The sequence below is a fragment of the Paramormyrops kingsleyae genome, chromosome 11, assembly GCF_048594095.1.
Source record: "Paramormyrops kingsleyae isolate MSU_618 chromosome 11, PKINGS_0.4, whole genome shotgun sequence".
Lineage (NCBI taxonomy): Eukaryota > Metazoa > Chordata > Actinopteri > Osteoglossiformes > Mormyridae > Paramormyrops > Paramormyrops kingsleyae.
The window spans coordinates 6,188,776-6,213,062 of NC_132807.1; the positions used below are offsets into that span (position 1 = coordinate 6,188,776).

A 24,287-nucleotide genomic window follows, 5' to 3' on the forward strand; every position below is an offset into this window, starting at 1 on the left:
CTGTGCCCACCAACTGAGACCCTCTGTGGTATCTCTCTGGCCCCTGTTCAGATGCCAAGAAGCCCATTTAGTCCCTAGAGAGCAGTGTCAGCCCACTGTGAGAGGTGTGTGTCTGTGTGTGTATAGTGTGCGTGTACTGTGTGTGTGTGTGTGTGTGTGTGTGTGTGTGGCTTCCTTCGGATTCCTTTCAGATTTTCAGTTGCAGGATGCATGAACCTCAGGTCCTTCAGTAACAGGTGCACTCGAAGAATCATGTTTGGAAGTGCAGTTAATTGAAGGCGGGTGTAATTCAACATTCCATTTTGGTAATGCTGTTGTTGGCTTTTTACCCCCTTCAAATATTTCTACAATAACATGCAAAAAATTTGCTATTTGGGTCAAAGTGACTCTGTTGTTACTTCACTGCCTTCTACTTTAAGTAAACTCAAGTCTTTTTTTCTCAAGGGTCTGTGTCGTGCATGTGATGGTATTGAGACGCACAGCATTCCAGTATAAGAAAGGTGCTGATGGTTTCTCTGGGGTAATGTATTCCCCAGCTGGCTCACATCCCCGTCTGCTGGATTTTAGTGAACAGAATGAGAGTTGGAGGCAGATCCCTGGTTGTGGGAGACCAGAGGGTTTATTGGAAAGCCGGGTGCAGACAAAGCCAAAACAGTAAGCAAGAATTGCGGTCAGGTCGATCGCCAGAGGTCGGGAGCCAGGGAGGTCAGTCCTACAGAAGAACACGGGACGAGAAGAGACGGGTCAGGTAGGGAGGTCAGGGGAGGCAGGCAGGGCAGGCGAGGCAGGCAGGTATGACGCAGCAGGCAGGGAAAGCGGGAGAGACAAAAGACAAAAAAATGGTCGGTAATGTTCCGGTACATGGCAACAATACTTCGCATTGTTGGTAGAGTAAGATCCGTTTAAGAAGTGGAGCAAATCAGAGGAGATCGGCCACAGCTGCTATATCCCGCCTGTGTGGGTGTGACAGAAACCGCCCCCCCTCCGATGGCAACCTCCACTATCCGGTGAGTGCGCTGGGCTGTACCGCACTGGTTTCAGGAGTGAAACGTGGAACGTGAGGCAGATGCGGTAAATACATGGGAGTTGTAGACGAAAGGAGTTTGGTCCCACTTGTAGCCTGATCCTGAACGGCCCGATGAAGTGAGCTGACAACTTCCGATACGTGGGGAGTTTGAAGTTGCGGGTGATGAGCCATACCCGCTGACCCACTCTGTAGGTGGGAGCTGAGGGTCGGCGCTTGTCCACGTCGACCTTCTGTTTCTGTAGCTGACGGAAGAGAGCAAGCTGGGTACAACGCCAGACCGCCTTACAGCCTCTATACCAGGTCTCCACTAGAGGCATGTCACTGGTAGATGCTTCCCATGGAAGGAGGGGTGGCTGATATCCTAGGACACACTGGTAGGGAGAGAGATTCGTGACTGGATTAACACGGGTGTTGAGAGCATACTCAACCTAAACTAGGTGCGTGGTCCATTCAGATGGTTTGTCCTTGCACAGTAACTGCAGGACCTTGGACACTTCTTGATTGGTCTGTTTCACCATCCCGTTGGACTGGGGATGGTATGCCAATGTCAGGCTGAGCTTCTTACAGAAAGCTCAAAATACCTGGGAGGTGAATTTCGGACCACGATCAGACACCACGTCTTCGGGGATGCCGTAGTAGCGGAAGACCAACCGCAGAGTAGCAGAGACCCCCGGGTGTCCTGAGCTCCTTGATGTGTGTACCCAGCGTACAACGGCAGAGCGATGTAGGTTGGGTACATTTAGTTTACCTGGGGGACATCCGGCAGGGGTAGTGTTGCGTTCATTCCGATGGTCTTGTTGAGGGACCAAGTAATCGTGGCCGTGAAGCAGGTGGGTGCCAAGACAGTGGCGGTTTTGTCTTCGGCTTCTGGTGGGTCGAACTGCTGGGAGAGGGCGTCGGACTTGGTGTTTTTCTTACCTGGCAGGTAGATGACTTTAAAGTTGAATCCTGTGAACATAGACCAGCACGCTTGTCGGGGGTTCAGCCTCTTGGCGTTCTGGATGTACTCCAAATTGCGATGATCTGTAAAGGAGTTCCCGATCCCCTACGTTGTAGTTGCGTTCTGCCAGAGATAGCTTCCTGGAAAAATAGGCACACGTATTACCAGATCTCTTTGGATAAGGACTGCTCCCACTCCAGCTTCTGAGGCGTCCATCTCCACATCGAAGGGGAGCTCCGGGCGTGACTGCTGGAGGACGGGAGCGGAGCAAAAGGCACGCTTCAGGTTCCTGAAGGCAGTTCCTGCCTCCGGAGTCCACTGGAGACGGTTCTGCCACCGCACGTGAGGGAGGTGAGTGGGGCCACCACCTAGCTGAAGTTCCTGATGAATCGACGATAGAAGATGCCCAGAATCAATGGGTCCCTGGTGTGAAGGAGCACCAACAGATCAATGGTCTCCCAGTGGAGGACCCCCACCCTTAAGGTCAGTGGTCCGGTTCAGTGGGTAACTTGCCCTCCACGTAGGGGCTCTCTGCTTACGCCCAGGACTGCCACAGGGGTGGAAAGTGCCTGCTGAGGAATCTTTAACAGCCGTGCTAAGGTGAGGTCCATAAAACTCCCTGCTGCTCCAGAGTCCAACAGGGCCCTAGTGGTTCCCTCCCACAGTGCACAACAGGCATGGTGAATTGAACTTGGGACACGCCCACGAGAGCGGAGAGGCCTACCTTAACGGCGCCCTCCAGAGGTGGGCGAATGGGGCAGGTCCGCAGAATGTGTCCAGGCCCCCCATAGTACAAACAGTTCGTGCTGTGTACGGCGATGTCGCTCAGCCGTGGTGAGGGGAGAGCGTCCGAGCTGCATTGGTTCAACACGATCACCTGGGGGAGATTGAACAGCGAGCATTGCATCTGAGCAGGTTCCCAGCTCGTCCTGAAGCTTCGGGTTTAAAGTGCGGCAGTATATAATCTTAAGGCAGTCTTCCGGCCAGCGCAGCCCGGCAGCGATGGTGCGGAATTCGAGAGAGAAGTCAGCCGCCGACTTCATTCCTTGCTTCAGATCGAATAATCGCTCACCTAGACTTCGTCCCACTGTGGGGTGATCGAAAACCTCAGTAAATGCCCATTGAAATTCTCGTGCTGAATCCAGCAGAGGGCTGTCATCCATCCACAAGGCAGTAGCCCACTCGCATGTTCTTCCAGTCAACAGAGATATTACAAAGCGAACGCGAGCGGCGTTGTCCACGAAGCGATCCGGATGTTTATCAATGAAAAGCCCACACTGCATCAGGAAGGCCCGGCATTGGTCAGGGTTGCCATCATACTTGGCAAACCCGGGTGGTCAGCTGATTCACGTGCTGCTGCAATTGCTGAGTCTCCGTGGGATCCATACGTAGTTGGCGGAGTATTCTGGAGTGAGTGCGAGGCAGATCCCTGGTTGCGGGAGACCAGAGGGTTTATTGGAAAGCCAGGTGCAGACAAAGCCAAAACAGTAAGCAAAACATTGGTCGGGTCGATCGGCAGAGGTCGGGAGCCAGGGAAGTCAGTCCTACAGATGAACACGGGACGAGAAGACGGCGGGTTAGGTAGGGAGGTCAGGCGAGATAGGCAGGGCAGGCAGGAGAGGGCAAGCAGGCAGGGCAGGAGAGACAGGCAGGTAGGATGCAGTAGGCAGACAAAAGAATGCTCGGTAATGATCCGGTACATGGCAACAACACTTTGCATTGTTGGTAGAGTAAGATCCGCTTAAGAAGTGGAGCTAATCAGAGGAGATCGCCCACAGCTGCTACGTCCCGCCCGTGTGGGCCTGACAGGATTGTTGAGATGCCTCATGTCTTCCAAAAAAATAAAAAATTAGAAAATATGCTGGATTTCTAATCCGGTTACAGAGCCCTGCATACATAAATGAACTTTTTATGTCAGAACAAAACTAATTTAATTCCTCAGGAATTCTCATACATTTTTGGTTGCCAGAGATTTGACAGAAAAATATACTTTATTATTTGAATAAGCATAATGTTTTTAAATGAAGAGTCAAATAAAGATTGAATTCTGTTTATCAGCTATGTAAAGATCCATTTAATTTTTACCACATGGTTGGGAGAGGTTTCAATAAAAGGCTGATTGTGCTTTGAAAGATGCCTGATTGGCGAGTGCAGAATAGTGTCAGATAATTCACTCATCGCGTTCCATTTGTTTGTTTGCAATCACATCAGCTGAAACAGAGAGCGCCATGGCACATTTTTTACTTGAAGGATTTATGTGTCGAAGTTGCAGAGCATCGGAAAATCGCAGCAGTTGAGTTCTTGCAACATTTTGCTCATATGATTTGACTTGATGTGCTGTCATGGAGCATTTCTGACCTTCGAAAGGCCCAAGACAGTTAGGACATATTAATTGCTAAAGAACTGCAACCTAAGCACCTGCTGTGGAGTGTTGTGACATCTTGTGATCTCGTGATGGCTGGTAGATACCTTAGATTACATTAATAGCTTCTGTGTTTTTTTTCCTCACTTTTGATGCATTATGTATTGATCTGTACTACTTACATCATGCAAAACTACAGTAAAGTTCTAAAAACGTGAAAATATTTATTTTTGAACTGTGCAAGATTGAGACTTATCAAGACATGCAGACATAGGAAGGGCATTTTTTTTTTACCTTGGAAAAGTTGAAGGAAAACCATTTCTTAAGGGATTAACCTTGAAAATCTTGGTAATTCTTTCTTTCATTACTCTTCAGTCTGGTGCCACTTTCATTATTGGAGTAAAAGTCACGTTGGCCAGGAGAGGTTTCTGATGGAAAATTGAGGCCTTGTTGCTTGTACATTAAATTCCTTCTGCTTGGAATTTTTTTCTACCAAGAAGCAGATGCAGATTGAAATCTTCAAATCTCAGTTTGTACAGTCAACAGGACTAATGATGTGTCAAACGTCTAAACTTCCCAAACACAGACTTTATGACCTGGTAGTTTCTCGCACATTATGGTGGAGAAAGAGCTTTGGTCCATTCTGTCACGTTCGGAGACGGAGGCAAGCAGGGAAGCAGGAGCGCAAGCCAGGACGTCAGGTAAACTTGGGTTTATTAACCAAAAGACAGACAGGCACGGACACTACACTGACATTACAATGCACGATCTCGGGAACAAGGGGAGACGTGGACTGATATACAGAGAACAAGGCAAAAGAAACAGGAAACAGCTGGGCACAATTGGGGAAGTACACGTGGATAATGAGGGGGCGTGGCACACACTAGGAGCGGACGGAGCGGATCGTGACACATTCTATATTTACTTTGGCTTCTCTGAGAGTTTTATCGAATGCAGAGATAAAGCCAGGGGCTGATTCTTCCTTAATTTTCCAGTTTTCAACATCTGTTTCTTCCTAGCTGCAGAAAACAGCTTGATTTCTTAACCTCCCTTTGAATGTGTTCCTCACCTGGATTTGAACGCCGGTGCTTAAAATTGCTGTCTAGCTTGATGACAGTTTATCCAGTGACTCACCACTCAGCCCACTAATCCTACTGAAAGGCTGCAGAATCGAAATATTCCGAGGAATGACAAACATGTGGGCTTGTTTTTTTGGATCCTGGAAAGAGGCTATTGATTTATTAAAAAACGCTTGAGAGGGCGGTACTGTTTCACCATAAGCTGATATTTCTGACACCTCTGATGTATGTCTCCCTCCATGATGCGTCTTCCCTGGGTCGAGCCTCCAGAGGCAGCATTTGCCTCAAAAGTTGGAGGTTTGTTTCACTACGTACATAAAGGTTGCTGCTAAGCTATAAGCTACAATCACACTTTTGGCATCCGGGGGACATTTCCGTCATTGTTGGAACAGCAGCTCTCCAGTGTCCACAATCTGAACTGTATTAATTTAACACAATGACGATGATCGAAGTGCGTGTATCATGGAAGGCAAAATAGTGATTAGTGTTTTTTAACGTACAGAAATAATCAGTTATGCAATTCGGCTGTTTCATTCATGCAAAATGTCAGTCCTGTTCCACATTTACCATTTTTCTTAGCACGTCTTGGTTTAATTTAGTCAAATTTCTGAAAATTTGAAGCATATTAACGGAAGTCCTTAGCACTTCAGTCCTAACAGATGACAAGACCAAAAAACTAACCAACCGTTTAATAACAAGCATTAGACTTGCAAATGAGAGTCCGCTTGGAGAGGCTGGACGCACTGGGAATTAGATGAACTGGAATGAAATTTTCAAAGCCGTCTGGAGAAATTTTCAGAATGTAGCTCCATTTATGCTTACCTGGTTGTCATCTGTAATTGAGCAATTACTGCTTGCTGTGTACCTCCTCCTGTGTGGGGTGAAAGCGAATAGAAAAAGCCTAGGGGTGATTGACATGCAATCCCACTAATGATGCTGTCATGTTGGCCTCACCCCACATGACCCTCAGCGAATCAGAAAAGGATCCATTCGTAGACAAACATTTCAAATGAACCTGCAAAATAAATCCACAGATGTTTCACACAGGGTTTATTAGATACTGCTGTCACTACAAAATACGACAGATAACATTTCGCTGGTTGTGTAATATCAAGCTCCGGAATGTTGTATCCATTTCTGATTGTCGACAGAATTATGGTGATAATGAAGTGACCTGTAATTTCTATTGGCAGGTTTCCCAACTGATGTCTGCTTGCCTCCCCCCTGCAGCGCATTCTTATCATTCTTTAACTTAAGCAGGGCTGGGAGGGGGCGTGCAGGGACGGAGTGTGTAACTTAATTGACACAGCTGTCTTCCCAGAATGCCCTTGGCCTCCCCTAAAAGAGCTGTTTTGAGAAATGACGCTGAGGGCGGACATCAGTGCTTAGTGAGCCCTGTGGGGGCATTATGCTTATTCTACCCTGGGGGCCCACCTTTCATTGCCGGCTGAATGACACTCTTTGCACTCCCCGTTTTCTTGAAGCCTTGTTTTTTAGCTTTATTCCTTAACTGACACTTTGTCCAAACTTAGAAGGGAGCTATATAGGCAGACACCCCCATTGAGCTGTAGTTTGTGACGTTTTCCTAGTTAAGTGGCTCCCATATGTTAATGCTTCAGTACGGAGGTTTGCCTACAATCCCTGTGGCGCATAGGATCTCACACTCTGGACCGATGATTGGTTAAGAACATGCACCATGTGATCCTGCGTATCCTGGTCCATTTGGCTAACAGGGCTCTTTGAATCTCCGATTGTGAAATCTGCCTGAGACTGCCTGGGTCAGTATGAGTGGGTGCTAGGAGGAATGCCACATCTTTTCATCTTTGGTATCTGCCCATTGTCTACTGGGCTGCCTTCCTGAGTAATTTATGCTTTTAAGCTAAACATCTGATTGGATGAACCTAAGGGTTTGCATTTTCTGCAATATCCAATTATCCACCAGTTGAGCCAAAGAAATCATATTCCTATTTGAACACCTCTGTCTCTCATCCCATCCCATAATCTCTGTCACTTATTCCATACTGTCCTTTGGTTTGGATTTCTGTCTGCAGATGTGTGCATTACTCAAACTAGTCAATAATGCAATAATCTGTCCTCAAATCGTTGGCCAAACCAAAATCCCTCGAGATGTGTGCCAGCAGATTTCATCATCTTTGGATTTCATAGAGGTCGAGTTTATCGAGGTTAGTGTCCAGCTTGGTGCTTACAGGATCTTACATTTTTTGTAGAACTGCAGTTTTGAAAGTTATTGGCTAGATGTGACTCTTGCTATTCATAAATTCCTTAAATGAGACCAAGAAACCTCTCACCGAGAAGTACGAGGTGGAAGCAATTCTGGTTTATGACGGAACTGACCATTTTAATTGGTTCTCGGTGGCAGCAGAAGAATGTCATTTGCAAAGAATTTGTGACAAGCTTATTGACACACTGAACTGCAATTCATAAAGACCTCCTCTTCGCGTGCCTTGGCCTAAAACTGAGGCAGACATCCAGACTTTTAACACGGACCAGCCTTCTCTCCAATGTTTTCCTCCAGATCGCTCATGCTGCTTTTACAGGCCCATAAACGCATGACCCTCAAAGTCTGGCTTGAAGGGAGCGAAGAGCTGGTTTGGCAGCTGCCCTCCTTAGTAGCGCCAACCAGAACTGGTGCCAGCAGAACCGAATCATGACTCCCGGGCCACTTGGTGTTCCTGCAGCCTTCCTGTGTACCTGTGCGTGAACCCGGGGGCCGGATCTCGGGAATCAGATGGCCAAGGAGTTCCCACCGTGGGAGGTACATCCTAGAATGACAGACCCTGCAGGGCGTCGGTCCTCCGGCGTGTCGCTTGCCTTCCTGGCGTGCCCCCCCGCTGTGTGTGCTGATGGAGTGGCCCTGTACGGTCGGGCGTGTGCGGACGGACGGCCATTCAGGCTGTGCGTCACGCCCCATACCCACCATGCAATCTGCCAGGTCGAGCAGCAGATGCCATCTGATAGATTGAACATGAGATTTAAAGTGGTCTGTTTGTCGAAGGTTAGGGAGGAGCTGCTGGCAAATGCATTAAAGCCGTCTGTGTCTATTGTAAAATGGAATAAAATCCTTGTCAAACTTAAAAATGCTTTGAAAGTTCTGTGGTACATACTGTGTGCATTTGGCACTTATCTGCAGTAGTGTTATTTGTATTTTAACACATGGCTTTGGATATTTATGTATTTTATTTACTTATTACTAATTTTTGGAAATGTATTTTTAACCTCCCTTGAGCCTGCCTTGAAGTTCTGTGGAAGCAGAACTGTTTGATTAATGCAAGTGCTTCACTTGCACTTGGTAGTTAAATCATAATCTTTCCAGAGATCCTACTAAACCCCTAATTGCAATGTGAAATGACACATAATGAAATGGAGATGTTTCTTCGCACTGGTTGGTGGGTAGGGCTGCTGCCTTTCCGGGGCTTTGGTCCTCATCTCTGCTCTGTGAGTGTGGAGTTTGCATCTTCACCAGGCGGCATGTGGGTTTCCTGCCGTGGTCCAAAGACATGCAGTTATGCTAATTGGCTTCTCTGTATTTCCTGCTGTGTGTGTCCTGTGATGGACTGGCATCCCACCCAGGATGTGTCCCGGCCCCGTATGCTGTGTGGAATAGGCTCCGGGCTCCATGTGACCCTGACATTGGAATGTGGATGGTTCTCCACCGCTCTTGTATGTAGGAGGCAGTGGGGAATTTAACACTTTGCAAGCAATCCTGTTTTCCCATCAATTTTCCAAACTGCTTATCCAGTACAGTGTCAGGGTGGACCTGGAGCCTGTCCCAGTGCAAAGGGCATGGAGCAGGAGGTGTCTGAATGAGATGGTGGTCCATCACGGGCCACACACTCACACACAGTGAATGACTTATGGGCACCAGTTGACATAACAGCATCTTTTTGAACTGTGGGAGAAAACAAAGGCAACTGGAGGAAATATGTGCAGATGTAGGGAGAATCTGCAAACTCCACATGCAGAACTGCGGGAAGGACTAGGAACCCTAAGTCTGCTGGTATGAGGTCACAGGGTTTCCCTGCTAGGATGTCAAAGGCCTTGAGGCTGCCCGCTAAACACAGACTGGGGGTCCATTAACCTGATGATATTTTCAGCCAATAAAAACCTTTTTTTCTGGAGGCTGTTTGTCAGGCTGCAAGCTGATGTGTGATCAGGTCCCGGACGCTCGTGAGTTCTAGGCCAGCGCCATACAGGAGCCGTTGGTGCGAACGTCACGGCAGAGCGTGGAAGTCGGCCAGTAACAGGAAGACGTCCGCATCGCGTTACAGGGGAGCCGGGGGCCTCTGGAGGTCATGCTGTAATGAAGTCTGGAGACCAAGTCAGTCACGGATTAGCTTATGTTTCAGAGTATAATCTAACTGGTCCATTGAATTAGTAATGCTCAGCAACAGAGGAAGCCATCGTGATCTCGCAGTACTGAGATCGCTTAAGACTGCTCTAATTTTTATATATATATATATATATATATATATGTGTGTGTGTGTGTATGTATGTACATATGTATTTATATATTCTGGAGTGAATTACTGGATGTTGAAAGCACTGCTTCAGTGAATAAGCAAGAAGCAGAAAATTCTGGAACACAGCTGTCGCGCAGTCACGCATAAAAATGGTTTCAGTTATTGCAGTTTGCATTCCATAGTGTGGTGTCCTTGGGATACTGAAACGTCTCTGACTTTCATTCTGCGAAGTTCTGTCGAATTTGTGACTAATGGCTGAATGGATCTTATGGGTGATTTTTGGTTTATTTATACACTTAGTTATATTTGGAACACTGCTGGTTGTGTACATTTGGCAGCGGAGAGCCTCTTGAGAAGCTACTGTCTGTGAGCCAGTTCTATGCACTGGGAGCATATAACAGGGAGAGTGGTAAGAATACGTAAATACTTTTATATACTGTATGTCCCAGCCACTTCCAGGACATTATCAACATTTCCGTTTTTCCCTGCACCACAGAGGCCATTCAGGTTCTCCCTACTTTAACGTCGATTTTCCGTATAAATCACGTGACGGCTCGAAGACATGTTTGTGAGGTGCCAGTTGAAATGTTTTCAGAAATCTGAAAACGCCGGATTCACTGTTTTTCGAATGGGAACGGGCCTCCTGTCTGCGATGTCCGTCTGGGCGGATAAGCATGGGCCGCGTTATCAGCCCAAACGCTTGCAGCCTATCTCCCCACAATCGCATGTGCATTCCAGCAGGATTTGGGCCCAGCGTTCTCCGGAGTTCTCAGACAGATACCGGGGGAACCTCCCAGATACCCGAGCTGCTTTTATCGTCCCCGGATCCTTCAGAGCCAATTCCATCCATCTCCGGAAAAGTGATGTAATGCTTTGTGAAAGCGGCTATCACACGGACTCGCTTCCATGGCAACCCGCCCTCCTTGTCCTGCCCGATCGGGGGGGGAGACCCTCCTAGCTATGTAGAGAGGAGGCCCTCATGTGAAGGGGGGGGGGGGGTGGTCATGTGAGCAGCCCAGTCTCAGATTAAAGTGATTTAAATTGCTAAAGGGCACAATACAAATCACGCTCATTAATGATGCAGAAGCTGACGTCAGTGAGGCTGACATCGAGCTCCGGCTTTGATGTGCTGATAAAACAAGGCCAGGTGCTGCCTTTGAACGGCACATTTCAGGCCTCATTTATTCTTTTTGTTACACTATAGATATTTCTGGTGTCACTGGGCACCGAGTCTGTCATCTGGGATGTGCTACTTTTTGTTATGTAACTTCAAGGAAGTAAATTTAACGTTCTTGGGGTTTTCCTTCTTCTCATTAAAGAAAAGGGAATTACAGATCTTGTCGCTTTTAAATGCCATCATTATGGAAATCATAACACGCCGGTCACCTGACCACGTTTGGTCACTTTTGTATGCCATGAATTCACAGGTTGCAGGCCCACAAACTGGCCAGTAGGGGGCCGAGGCAGCTGAGGTACATAATATGGTGCTGGCCGCAGCTGTGTGCGCACCATCTCTTCCCTCGCCTGAGGTAGCTGCATCCTCCTGGGTCACGGAGGTCCCGGCCGAGATCCAGAGCACCGGCTTTTCAGCAGCTGCAGGCACCCAGAGCCCCAGACACGCCCCTGTCTGTTTCATTAACACGAACACCCACCCACTAACACCCGCGCCCCCCCCCAGGCTGGTCTGCCTGCAGGTGCCTTCCCAGCACTTCCGTACCGTGCGGGTCTCCATGGGATCGCTCCCAGTGAAGTTGCCATGGTAATAGTTGGATAATGAAGTCGCAGTTTGTACTATGCTTTTAATGGGGGAGAATCACATGTTTTTGACAGGGTTGGCAGGTGCTTGATTAGACCCACGCTACCCATGGCATGGGTCACTGGCTTTACCTGACACCGGGCCGCTAACAAGAGTAGGCGTGCCACATCGCCCGTGTCTGCAGACAGGGGGCGCTCCTCTCTGTCTCCTTCGCCTGGATGCACAAGTCGAGTCATATGACGTAAATATTGGGTGATAATTGACAGGTTAGTGCTGAAGCCCTCAGGGCTGCCCCCTCCCCAGGCCTGGAGGCCGCTGCCCCCAGCACGGAGTCTGAGGGCCCCTCAGTAGCGTGTCAGTGCAAGCTGTGAGCTGGTTAGCTATGGCCGCTCAATACTGACTCACAGCTGACCCGGGCAGCGTAATGATGTGTGTTCCTGACTCCAGGGCTTCTGGGTAATCAGCAGAGGGAGGCTGACGACACAGACACTAAACTGGTTAAACCTGGCCACAGGCGGCCGGCCTGCATTCACAGGAGGCCTGTCCTTAATTACTCACTCTGAGCGATCAATTCAAAACTGTTAGCGAAATGATGGCATGCAGTAACTTTGTACTTCATTGATTCTGGTGGAAGGTGTCAGTATAAATAGCAAATATTTTCCATTAATTGGACCAGTGTTGTCAAGGGAATGAGTGCACAGACACACACACACACACACACACACACAGCACACACACACGCCACACAGAAATGCACGCATGTGCGCAGACGCGCACACAAACGCATATACACGCGTGTCGTTGTCTGACACCCACCGTGTTCCCAGTCCTGTAAACGACCAGCAGGGACTGCAGGTCAGACTGACCGCTGACTCCGTCACCGATGCGCTCGTTTGGCCCAACTCTCGTTAGCGGTGAAGGACTGTCAGAGTGAGATGGCTTCTGTTTTCCTATCCAGAGTTCTTTCATCCTTGGAGGTCAGGGTGGAAATGCTCTCACAAAAAACCTCTTTGAAGATAAAACTAGCCGAGAAACTTTGGAGATCTTAACCACTCGAGGTGGCATGGTCCTCGAATGAATGTTTATCTCGCCTTCCCAAAGGGACACGGACCCGGCAGTCATTATGAGATGTTTGTTCTTGAATCCGCTCACGACCGGCTGTTTTAGGCTGCCGCCCATTGCCCTCATATAACCTAAACAATTCTTTCTTTCCAGGTGCCTTGCAACTCAAAAGACGAACCAGCTGAAGCCACCTGAAAATGAGGATCTTCGTCGTTCTACTCTTGTTTCCCAGCATCCGAGCAGGTGAGTCACAGGAGGCCCCCATGGTACCTCAGAGACAATTATTCCGAGTAACGTACTGCTTTCTGCATTTGCGTGAGCTGCTGATTCAGCTGCGCGCAGAACCCCCGGCGTGGCTTTGGGTTCCAGCGGTAATGATGGGGCGTGGGCGTGTTCCGTGTGTTCCGTGTGTGCTGCGTTTGCATGCGACGTCTCAACGACAAGTGGTTCTATTCCATTGACCTGGAGTTTCATGGTTCAGACAGCCGCCTTTTTCAGAGGCTGTGATGCCATGGAATCACCAAACTGCTGGCATACCTCTCTATACCTTGTCAAAGCCTTTGAGGGTACAATTACTTGTCACTGGGGCTGCATCTAGTGTGCTAGCTGTAGGTAAATGTACCTTTTAGTCTAAGGTATAGAAATGGACATTTTTGTACCGTTGGGGGGTACGTGAATGTTGTTTGTACCTTGGGGAACAAAACTGTACCAGTGCCGTAGCCTTTTTCTGATAGTGTAGGCTGTCGATCCACATCAGCATTTACACTGCTGGACGATTGTTCTTCTGTCACTGAGAAGGGCAGATATGTACCAAGATGCATGAGCTGACATTTGTGGCGAAATTATGATGATTCCTGAATAAGTGGTTACAGAAAATGGATAGGCGGATTATAATTATTCCCGGCCCTGTGATTCAAATATGGACATTCCTTTCACAGCTGTTTAATGCATGCATTATTTACGTTCTGCAGAGAAAAGGTCTAGGTGAATTGTATTTGAAATGCTTTATATTTCAAGAATTCTTTTACAGTACCAGTGAAAAGTTTAGAATCGCCAAGCTGCCTACAGAGGAGAGTGATAGTGTCACATCACATGACCTGGCCACCTGACCTAAACACAGTAGAGATGGTTTTGTAGGAGCTTGACCAGAGAGTGAAGGAGCAGCGGCCAGTGAGAGCTCAGCATATACAGTATGAGGGACCTCCATCAGGACAGCTGGGAAAGCATCCCAGGAGGCACCTCAGGACACTGGTGTAGAGGAGACAGGAGGGGCAGACAGTCCCTGGAGCCATTGGGGATAAGGGTCTTGCTCAAGGGCCCGATGGTGACATCACTCTGCTGACCATGGGATTTGCAGTCAGTGCATAATCCAAATATGTTATTTTATAGTTATGATGTCTTTAGAATTTTCCTACAAAATAGAGGTTAGTACAAATGAACTGTCTGTGGGTAAGTGTGTCCAAACTTTTGACTAGTACTGTAATAATTTGTTCTGTGTGGTACCTTTACCGTCCATGTGTGGCGTAGTAACCACGAGCAGTATACTTGCACCCATGTTTTCGTCATTTAAACCGGGCTGGATTAGCGTGAGGTGCAGCTTGGCATGATATGCTTATTGGTCCTGCCCAGGCCACTGCTGTGATAAGCCTGCGTAGATTTAACTGAGTAGGAGGGAATGTGTTAATTTATCACTGTGAAACACGACTTGGATTGCAGGCACGGAGGGGAAGGGGGGGCATCCTCTGGCTGCCATTAATCCTCATGGCTTATTTATGCTTTGCCGGAGCCTTCCAGCATGGATAAGCCCTATAGCAGGAGAATGGGTCAGCTCCCGGCCCGACGGCGCTCTGTCCTGACTGCATCCGCTCCCGCAGAACCTGCCCTCACAATGATTCCATTGGAACGCGAGCGCATGGGTCCCAACAGCAGGCAATTCAGTTATTTATAGACTCATTTAAATGCGGCATATTCTGGTTTGGTTCACTTTTTATTCCAGTATTTTTAAAGGGCATCCGGGAACGGGGCTTGCAGGACTGTATTTCCTCTGTATAATTGTTTCCAGAGGCACGAACAAGCTACACGACAGCAAAAATTAAACCTACTGTATAAGATGAAATGCGTATACCCCCCCCCCCCCCGCCCCCAGATAAAGTAAAAAAAAAATCATTAGCTGCTGATGTTTATGCTAATGCCTGGTAATCTTATGTAGAGGCTCCCTGATTTAATAGGATTACATGTCTGGATTGGAGGGCTGCTTTCGCAGTATTAGAGGTGCAGCATGTGTTATCGAGAAAACCGACGTGGAGCCGTTATTCCTGTCAAGCTGTTGTTATTTTTGTTTCTCTTCTATTTTTAACATTCATTAAGTTCACGGTGCAGAGAGATATTTCATGGAGGATCGATGAGGATTAAGGATCCGTGTCAAGTTGACATCACAATCCCTTCTGACGTTCCCACGCCGGCTGGAAGACCTTTATTAATAGTTCATTTATATATGTGTGATTTAAACAAAATCTTCTCTATCCTTGACTTACCTGCCTGAGTTTGTGGAGCCTTCATGTTTTTTTTTTTTTTAAATAAAGGAAATAAATGAGTTAAGCAGCGACGGTTCATTCTTAACTCACCAAAGGCTGCGTGTTTGTGTGTGTGTATCTTTCTGCAGTAGTGCTGTTAATGTCAATCCCCCTCTAATTTCAGAGTGAATCAGTATCATTAACATCTTTCTTCATTTCAATTCAAGCCCCCGACTCAGTTTAAGATAAGAATTATCGCGCAGCGCAGTGATGCATAGGAGACACTAGGAATTGATGGCTGTGTTTGCTGCTGCAGCCTGTCCGGACAGAGAGCCTGGCCTTCATCCCTGGACCCCTGGGCACAGGGAGACCCACCGCGTCACCATCGGTCCTGGTCAGAGAGTGCTCCTCACGTCCTCGGCCACAGTGCATTCCATAGAGATCGTTGATGGAGGTATGGCTCACTCTGGAACTATGAAAGACGTCTCCTCTATAGGCACCAACCCCAAAACGAGGGGTATTACACTGGAGTTGGTGGTTGGACATTGAGGCAAAAAAGGGTCTGTGTGTGTGTGTGAGTGTGAGTGTGTGTGTGTGTGTGTGTGTGAGAGAGAGAGAGAGAGAGAGCGAGGGTGGAACAACTGCAAGCCCTACCCGCCTGTAGAGATTATAAGGAATATCACTTCACTTCTGAACAAGGTGTATGGGCCTTAGTGGGGCCAGAAAGAAATGCCTTATTTCACTGCTGTTTGCTGGTGGGGGGTTTATCAAGGTGAAGGGAGGCTGGTGAGTGGAGCAGATTTTCAAGGAGGGCTGGCTGGGTTACAGGACTGAGCCTGGACTCATTTGAAGCCAGGGTGCCAGACTGTGGTCCCTTCTGAGCAATTTGACCCATCCTCCCAGTGGAGATGTGGCTCATTTGAGGATGATGTACGACCCAGCACTTCATATGCTCCTTTCTGCCTGCTGCCGCCCATCGTGCCTCCATGTCCCAATTCCAACAAGCACATGGACACTGACTCTCTGTGACTCATCCTTGCATTGTTCTATTGCCACTAAATTAAGCAGCTACCATGTTTGTGACATTTATTTGTTAATGTATATGTCAATTTGGGAGGGGTTTTGCTGGGATTTATGACTAACAAAAATGTCTCCCCAAAGGCAAATGGTTTTTATCTTATTGTGCTGCCAATATGAAATTTACAGGCCCAAACACAAAGAGTCCCAGTGTCTCCATAACAGCTGTTTTCTTGTAGGAAAGCTTGTGATCGCTGATACCAACCAACCCATAGTTCTACGGACAAAACACATACTAATTGGGAACAAGGGGGAGCTTCACATTGGGAGCCCAGTTTGCCCATACAAAGGCAACCTCACTGTCATCCTGTATGGAAGGTATGTAGATGAGTGGGAATAATCAATGTCTGCATAAGTGGCTTAATTCTGATTGTGGATGTCTTACGTTTCTCTACGAATTTGGTATGTCTGGATTCGGCAGATCTGATGACACTGACACTGCTCACAGTTACTTTGGCCGGAAGTACATCGGGGTGGGTACAGGAGGAACTCTCGAGATCCACGGGGAGAAGAAGCTGGCTTGGACCTTCCTGAACCGAACGCTGCATCCAGGAGAGACGAATGAAACCAACTATTATTTTGAGAGAGGTTGGGGTAACAGGGGCATCATCGTCCACGTCATCGATCCCACGACGGGGGATGTTCTCCACTTTGACAGGTTTGTGAAACGTGAAGATGATTCTTCACTGGACAAAGAGGAGACATGCCCCAGAGACCATCGTTCTGTTAGAACAGTGCTGAACCTCTTTGATCTTATGACAGTTCAGGTGGAGGAAGACATCGGACCACAGTGAGCTAAAATCAGGATGACAGTGGAGCAGTGATAACTGCGTCCTGGTCTGATGGTTTCTCTGAGGAATAATGTACATTTTCTGAAGGAAACATTGGAAAGGTTAAATTCTGGATTTATAGGGCCAGGCAGAAAACTTTCAAAGTATTTATAGAAATGTTTTGTTTGAGTTCTGCCCACAGATCTGTCAGTTTTGTGGCTGTGTAATTTTCCATTACCTCCATTTGATAAGTTCACCTGCTTGTTTTTTTTTTTCAGGTTTGACACATATAGGAGCAAAGACGAGAGCCGGCGTCTGGCCCAGTATGTGGAGGCGGTGGACGACGGCATGATTATGGCTGTGGTGGTGAATGACGAGGGATCCAATAACCTCGAGGACTTGGCGAAGAAGGCCATGACGAAGCTTGGAAGCCAGCACTTCCACCGACTGGGCTTTCGGTACGGTTCCTCCACTGTCCGCATAGCAGAACCTCAGTATCTGCTAAGAGCGGCAATCGAGGGCAGTTTGAGACAAAGCTGTCACAATATGGCTCCCACGGGACACGGCCTCGGGTTTGAGTGGGTCGCCTCCTACTGTCCGCATGCTGCAGGGTTCCTCTTTTGGGCTGCCCACGTCTGGCGGACTCTAAGAGGTATTGGTTTTTGTTTCAGTGTGTGTGGAGACGGCCTACAGCGACTCGCACCAAACAAATTCTGGAATTAAGGGTATGAGAACATGGAATAAAACAGTAATGTTGACCAGAACAGCTTGCAGCTACTGCAAGGGAAATGCCTGCAAGATCTTCCCAGGCGGATTAACATATATTCACACTTATGTTGAACACCTAACAAGGGCCAAGCAATTATGCACTGGGAATGGAATGCGACATAATTACTTTCGGAATTCCTGCTCTGCCGCAGTTTTTGAGGGTGCAAGCGTCCGGAGCTGTTTGTTTGGCTTAATGCAGGGTGTGGTATGGTATTAATAAAACTACCCAAATGAAGAAGTGGGCTTATTAAGGGACGCGGGGGAAAGCCGAGGCAGCGAATGCAGTGGCGGAGTTGATCAGGCGGCCTAGTGTTTTAGAGCAAAACTTTTTAAAAAGTTGTGTTTAGATATTTCTGCATGAATACTTCACACCCCAAAGAAATGTCGTGGTGGCGGTCATCAAGCGCAGTGCTGCCTTCTGTTCCAACACTGGTGCCAAATAATTCAGACAGAGGGAAGGGTATGGCTTATGGTCTGCCAGCAACATTGTAACATGCAAGGTTTTGAAATCATAAATAGCACTCGTGCCTAGAATTCCATTTCATGGCTGGGTAACAGGTCCCTCACTGCATTATGGGTGTAAAATCCACAAGTTCATGCACATAATTTGCTTGTGTAGTTAGCCTGCATGTGAACAAACAATCACTGGTGTTTTTAGTGTGATTTAATGTAATCTGAATCAGGTGTGAAATGTAAACAGATCTTGAGGTTTGAGGTTTGTATTTGTAAACATTTGTATTCCAGACTTTTACATTTCCTACAAAAGTCAATCAGAGGTAAGGTGTCAAGTGAAGAATTTTTCCCTCCTTTTCTCTCTCATCCTTTTTTTCCCTCAACAGACACCCCTGGACCTTCATTACAGTCAAAGGAGACTCATCATCCTCCACGGAAGATCACGCCATCTACCAAGGTGAAGTCCTGCATGCTTTTTCTAGTACGCAAAGTATGGAATGCTGGTTAAAGGAGCCACACATGTGACCAGAAGGTTCCTTAATCAATCTATGTGAGGAGAAGGGAGGGCTTTAGGGGAGTAGACAGCAGCGTGATTGGAAAGTTGAATTTTTACCAGGTCAGGTCAGGTTGGGGAGCATGCACTGATACAGTGTGTTGCCATGGCCACCACACGACGAAACACCTCGAGATCCCAGTTGGCGACCCCCCCCCAAGCCAACATGCGGTCCAGTCCCACCCACCAGAAATGGCCGTCTCCCTGCTGCAGCTGGGTCTTACATGGGCGTCCCCTTGGCCTGGTCTAGCCACTCGGGTCCCTAATGAGGATCCTGTGAGCCTGATCACACTCAGGGAAACGCGCCACATGGCCGTAGTATCGTAACCGATGCTCCCTCACAATGCAGGTAATGTGCCTCATTTGGGGCTCCCTGAGCAACTACTTGTTCAACACAAAGTCAAACCAGCGGTACCCAAAGATTCTCCAGGAGACACAGTACCCAAGTTGTCCAAACTTCGTTTCAGGTTACTGGATAGTTTTTACCTAGATGGTGCAAATCTTAGCAAGGGTTTGGAGGTTGACTACTGAACAAGGAGGAGGGTGCTTAAGCATTGTTATGAAGAGCTAAAATCATCTATAGACAATAATGACATGTTACAACATAAATCCTCTCTCTGACTTACTGGTGTGCTGAAATTAACAGGCACCAAGGCTTCTTCAGAAGCTCAAAGTTCACGTGTCTTCCAGTCGGTGTACGGTGACCACTTCACCATCACTGCCACCAGCCAGTGGATGCAAGGTAACCCCAGCTACAAGTTTGGAAACCACAGAGCTCCAGGGACCCACAGAGATGTGGGTCCTTCCTGTTATTATTTCAAACCTTTTCACAGTGCCACTGACAGTAGGCGTTCAAGAGTAATATAATAACTGTCTAAGGAACGATTGTCCTCTTCTGGTTTTCCTCATGAAAAATAGGCTTTTGATTTCCAGCCATAAGCATGGTCTAGTTTTTCTGTGTTTTCCTCGCTCCTGAAGGTTATCACGGTCATTTATGATGCTGGGGGGGAATCTTGAGTGCTGTGCGCTGTGTTTGCGTTTGATGAAACCCAGGCAGGCGGTGTAATTTCGCTGTGCTCTGTGATTGCCGTCACGAGCGAGAGTTTGGGAGAAAGCCCTTCAATCATTGTTTGCAATTAGACTAAGAGGGGTCAAATTGAGAGGAAGTAAAGCTTTGAGTGTAGATCTCAGTGGCATCTTGTATTTGGAGGGTAAAATGGAACTCGTGCCATGCGTCTCCTATAGAGGCCGAGTGGACCGATTGGTTCAACCGGGACGACGAGAGGGGGACTGGGGACTGGGAGAAACTGGCTGACATCCACAAGGCTTTTCCCGATCGGACCTGCAACAGTCCCCTGGACATTGAGGTGGGTCTCGACCAATGAGGCCAGCACCACGCCCCGGTCTTCCTGCAAAAGCCCACCGTGCTGCTCAGCAGTGCTGAGATTATTCTGCAAGGATGTGTACCGCCTCAGGACATTTTGTCCAATCACATTACATTAGATGAATATCGAGGTCTGGGTCAAAACGTCCTTGAATATAAAATTCAATTGACCTTCCATCATGTGCATGGTCCTTCAGACACCAACGTGAGTCCTTTAGGAATTCTTTCTCATACACTCTTATGTGGAGAATTGGTGCATGCTGTTTTGTGAGCTAAACAAAAGTAAAAGCACGTGGAGCACTCTGCCCACACACGTGTGGGTGATGCCGTGGTCTGCCGTGAAGATGAGGCAGGCTGACTGCAGTGGGTAACAGGACAGGACAGACCCTGCGCTGCTCTGAGGAAGCCTACTGATGCTTTGAATTCCTTCACTAAAGGTGGGGACCCGGGATGGGGTGCCTTCCAACCTGACTGGAGAAATCTTCTACAAGATTGACAGGAGCTATGGATTTGTGTGTCTCAATAAAGATCAGCCAGATGGGATGTGTCAGGACTACAGAGTACGTTTTCTCTGTGGGAAACTCGGTACGTATGCCAAGTGAGCACCCAGCCTCTACCATTTATCAGCCCCCCTCTGGTAGAATAGTACTTTCACCCATTCAACTGCAGTCGAAATAACAGCCAACATGATTAATGGGGCAGAGGCAGGCAGAGGTGGAAAGTTCAGATATAATAAGGTTTTATATATATAAATATAATATAATCAGATAAATACAAATCCAGACCAAGGTTTTGTTTCAACTAACCAATTGAGTACTCTGTGACTGTGACTCTTTATACTCAATTGGTTGGTTGAAACAAAATCTTGGTCTGGATTTGTATTTTCTGGATCTGAACTGTCCACCTCTAGAGGCAGCTTGCTTTATTGTCTGGGGCAGAGGCAGGAAGCTTGATTGTCTGTGCTCAAGCCTGCGATCTTTAGGAATCACACAAGTTCACAGGTACTTAGGCGGAGGCACAGGTCTGTGGATGAGGATTCTCTTTAAACAATGGTACCCAATCGTGGACAGTTCAGGTCCAGAAACTACAAATCCAGACCAAGATTTTATTTCAACCAACCAGTTGAGTATTATGTGAATGTGACTCTTTATACTCAACTGGTTGGTTGAAATAAACTTTTGGTCTGGATTTGTACTTTCTGGACCTGAACCTTCTACCTGTGATGGTACCTACGCCACTGATTTCCCCTTACCTACAAGGTGACCTCACATAGTTCAGCTAGGTGGCACCAGGAAGAGGGAAATTCTGTACACAGCTGAAATGTATATTTGTAGCTTTTGACACAGATAAGTTTTTATTGGGTTTCAGGGAAGCGATAAGATCAGGTAACACACTGTTGCGGAAGCCAAGGACAGGCAGAGCTTGTTTTTTTTTCCCTCCAAGCTGAGATTTGCGGTGCCGTAAATCAGATGTGCCAGGAGTTTCGAGGTTCACATTAACCGCACGCGTGTTTATTTCTCAGCTTTTGTTTTTCCGTGATGCTGACTGTGACCTTCACTGCTACGACTGTTTTTTTAATGTACTGCAGTCCCTCACTACAAGCAAGGTGACCTCATTTCTCATGAGGCCTAGATAGGCTAGGTTGCGCCATTGCTTGCCCTTCTCAGAAAGTTCCGGATTCTCATTACAGTCCATTACATACCTCATAATTGATACAGGCATTATCGTCAGACGACAGCAGTTTATTTGAAGGCACCAGTTATTACTGCGTATTTAAAGTTTTGTTTATTTTTACCGTTGACGTTTTCCTTGTTTTCTTGATTAGATGCGGCAATTTTATGGTTTTACGTCCGAGTTAGTAAGTGTAAACAAGCGCACTGTCGTCAGAGCGAGATACAGCGGGAACAGGACGGGGTCACGGACACCCCCACCCACTCAACAGCGCTGTCCTGTGTGTGTATGTGTGTGTGTGTGTGCACGTGCTTGCAGTGAGGCCACAGGCTACCATCACCATCAACACGCACTCCAACAGCAGTATCCTGGAGCTGGCAGATGATGGCAGCAGCTGGAGAGCCGGAGACACGGTGGTGGTATCCAGCACGGACTTCTCTATGCATCAGGCTGAGGAGTTTCCAGTCCTCCCTTGTCCTGCCTGTGCGCCCAACCAGGTCAAGGTCCAAGGTCAGCAAATGCTATCGATTGGTGAAGGGTTGTTTCTTAGCATTTCAGAGACTGTACTCGAGTACACAATGAGAGGATAACACTGTCACCATTAAATATCTTGATATTATACTTCAGTGAGCTTATTATGCCTACATATAGTGTCTTTCGAAGTCAGACTCGTTTTCCATCTTTGGGCCCATCAACATTCATGGTTACGGGTTACAGGTGATTTTTTTCAGAACCTTAATTTTCTCATAAGAGGCGTGTCACCCTGCCTGTCTGGATATTCAGTGTAACCGAAGAAGAACCTGAATGTGATGAACATGAATTTGATGAATAAATCAATCTTGATGCTAAACATCAAGATGGAACTGAGAGCTGATAGCCTGCAGTTCATACAAATATTGTATTTCATTCGCTTTTGTTTTTTTACTGGGTAACCTGGAGTGCTGGATCTGTGGGAATTGACGGAGGGCTTCCGGCTGGGTGATGACACAGCCTCCCTGCCCCCCAGGACTTCCTAAGATATATTTGGAAAAAAAGGCTTGATTACATGAAGGTTACTGTCTCGAGCCAGAGGGATTCTCCTGACCGCTTGAGGGAAAGTGATGGTGTATTTTTCAAGGTCACTCCCATATGTGTCTGCCCCCCCCCCCCCATGCTGGTACAGGAACCAATTCCTGGAGGAATGTGATGTTTGGAAGCCTTTTGCGAATGGGTTTGTACGCCTCACCAAATCGCTAAGAAAGGAGTTTTCCCCTTTGTGTTTTTGATTGAAATTATTTGGTTTAAATTCCCATGTCAAGTATTTGTTTCTTTTTATTGATGCTCTGTGGTATCGCTCCCTTTTTGGAGCATGGTTCTGGAAGCCGGTGTTCCTCTGGGTTCTCCACAGTTTCCAGAACCCTCACGGGGCTCGGAAAGTAGGTTAGTCCGTGATACGCAGCTGAACTCGGTTTATGGGTCACCGCGTGTTATTCGAACCCAGGGGCTCTGCAGGATTAATCCGGGAGTCAGCCTCGGCTAACAGGGTGCGGGGGGGGGCGGCTTGTGTAACTGTGAGCCAGACCACAGCGGGCAGGTGAGGACTCTCGAATTCGCCGAGAGGCAGTACATTCTGCCTGAGCGCATCCACACATAAAGTAATACTTCTGCAACTGTTGCATAACTTTAAAAGCCTCCGTGTGCCGATGAAAGACTTTGGCGTACAGGGAGGCAGTGGAGTTCAGCTCAGTGTGATCCAGGAAGTCTGGATTCCACATTGGTAGCTTGGTGGATTTATTAAATTCTCACTTTCTGTCGAGCTCAGTCCCACTCCATGCTGGCCTGACTCTCCATCAGGTCAGCTGACAGTAAGCCCGTTAGAGGAAGAACGTCCTGGTCTGCCACACCCCCGGACTGCATGTGCATGGTAATTTCTTTGTAATAATGGGTAATTATAATTATGGGATTTAGGTTATGTTATTTTAACATTGTAAGCATCATCTCCCCCTCTCCAAAAAGCAGATTAGTTTCCCTTGATCTCAAATCGCAGTTAGATCTTCTGAAGGGACCATGGGTGTAGCACAGGGGTGTCAAACTGTAGAGCTGGAGGGCCGCAGCCCTGTGTAGCTTAGGTGCTGCCCTAATTTAACACACCTGATTCCGATAATCAGACCCTTCAATAATATCTCAGTATTAGAGCCAGCTGAGCTTCAACATAACTGACTCTTATACTGATATGTTAGAGAAGGGCCCGATTATCTGTATCTGGTGTGATAAATTAGGGGACGGAACCTAAGCCGGGCAGGGTGGTGGATCTGCAGGAGCAGGCTTGGGCAGCCCTGATGTAGCAAAAGGAAGCAATGTCCCCGTCCTGTTAAATGCTGCTCATATTTAGCTGTATAAATGTATTGTGCA

General features: G+C 47.5%; 1 protein-coding gene across 4 annotated transcripts in view; it reads left to right on the forward strand.

Moving 5' to 3' along the window:
- The window catches only part of LOC111844923 (cell migration inducing hyaluronidase 1), a 58,168-nt gene that overhangs the window by 15,089 nt on the left and 18,792 nt on the right, over positions 1-24,287 (forward strand). For all 4 annotated transcript variants that reach the window (XM_023813840.2, XM_023813839.2, XM_023813842.2 and 1 more), the window contains exons 2-11: positions 12,861-12,950; positions 15,537-15,674; positions 16,477-16,615; positions 16,719-16,955; positions 17,346-17,525; positions 18,675-18,745; positions 19,488-19,583; positions 20,087-20,208; positions 20,663-20,810; positions 22,215-22,406. In XM_023813840.2, coding sequence (XP_023669608.2) covers positions 12,905-12,950; positions 15,537-15,674; positions 16,477-16,615; positions 16,719-16,955; positions 17,346-17,525; positions 18,675-18,745; positions 19,488-19,583; positions 20,087-20,208; positions 20,663-20,810; positions 22,215-22,406 — 1,369 coding nt within the window. In that variant the 5' untranslated portion in view covers positions 12,861-12,904. The remainder of the gene's footprint in view (positions 1-12,860; positions 12,951-15,536; positions 15,675-16,476; positions 16,616-16,718; positions 16,956-17,345; positions 17,526-18,674; positions 18,746-19,487; positions 19,584-20,086; positions 20,209-20,662; positions 20,811-22,214; positions 22,407-24,287) is intronic.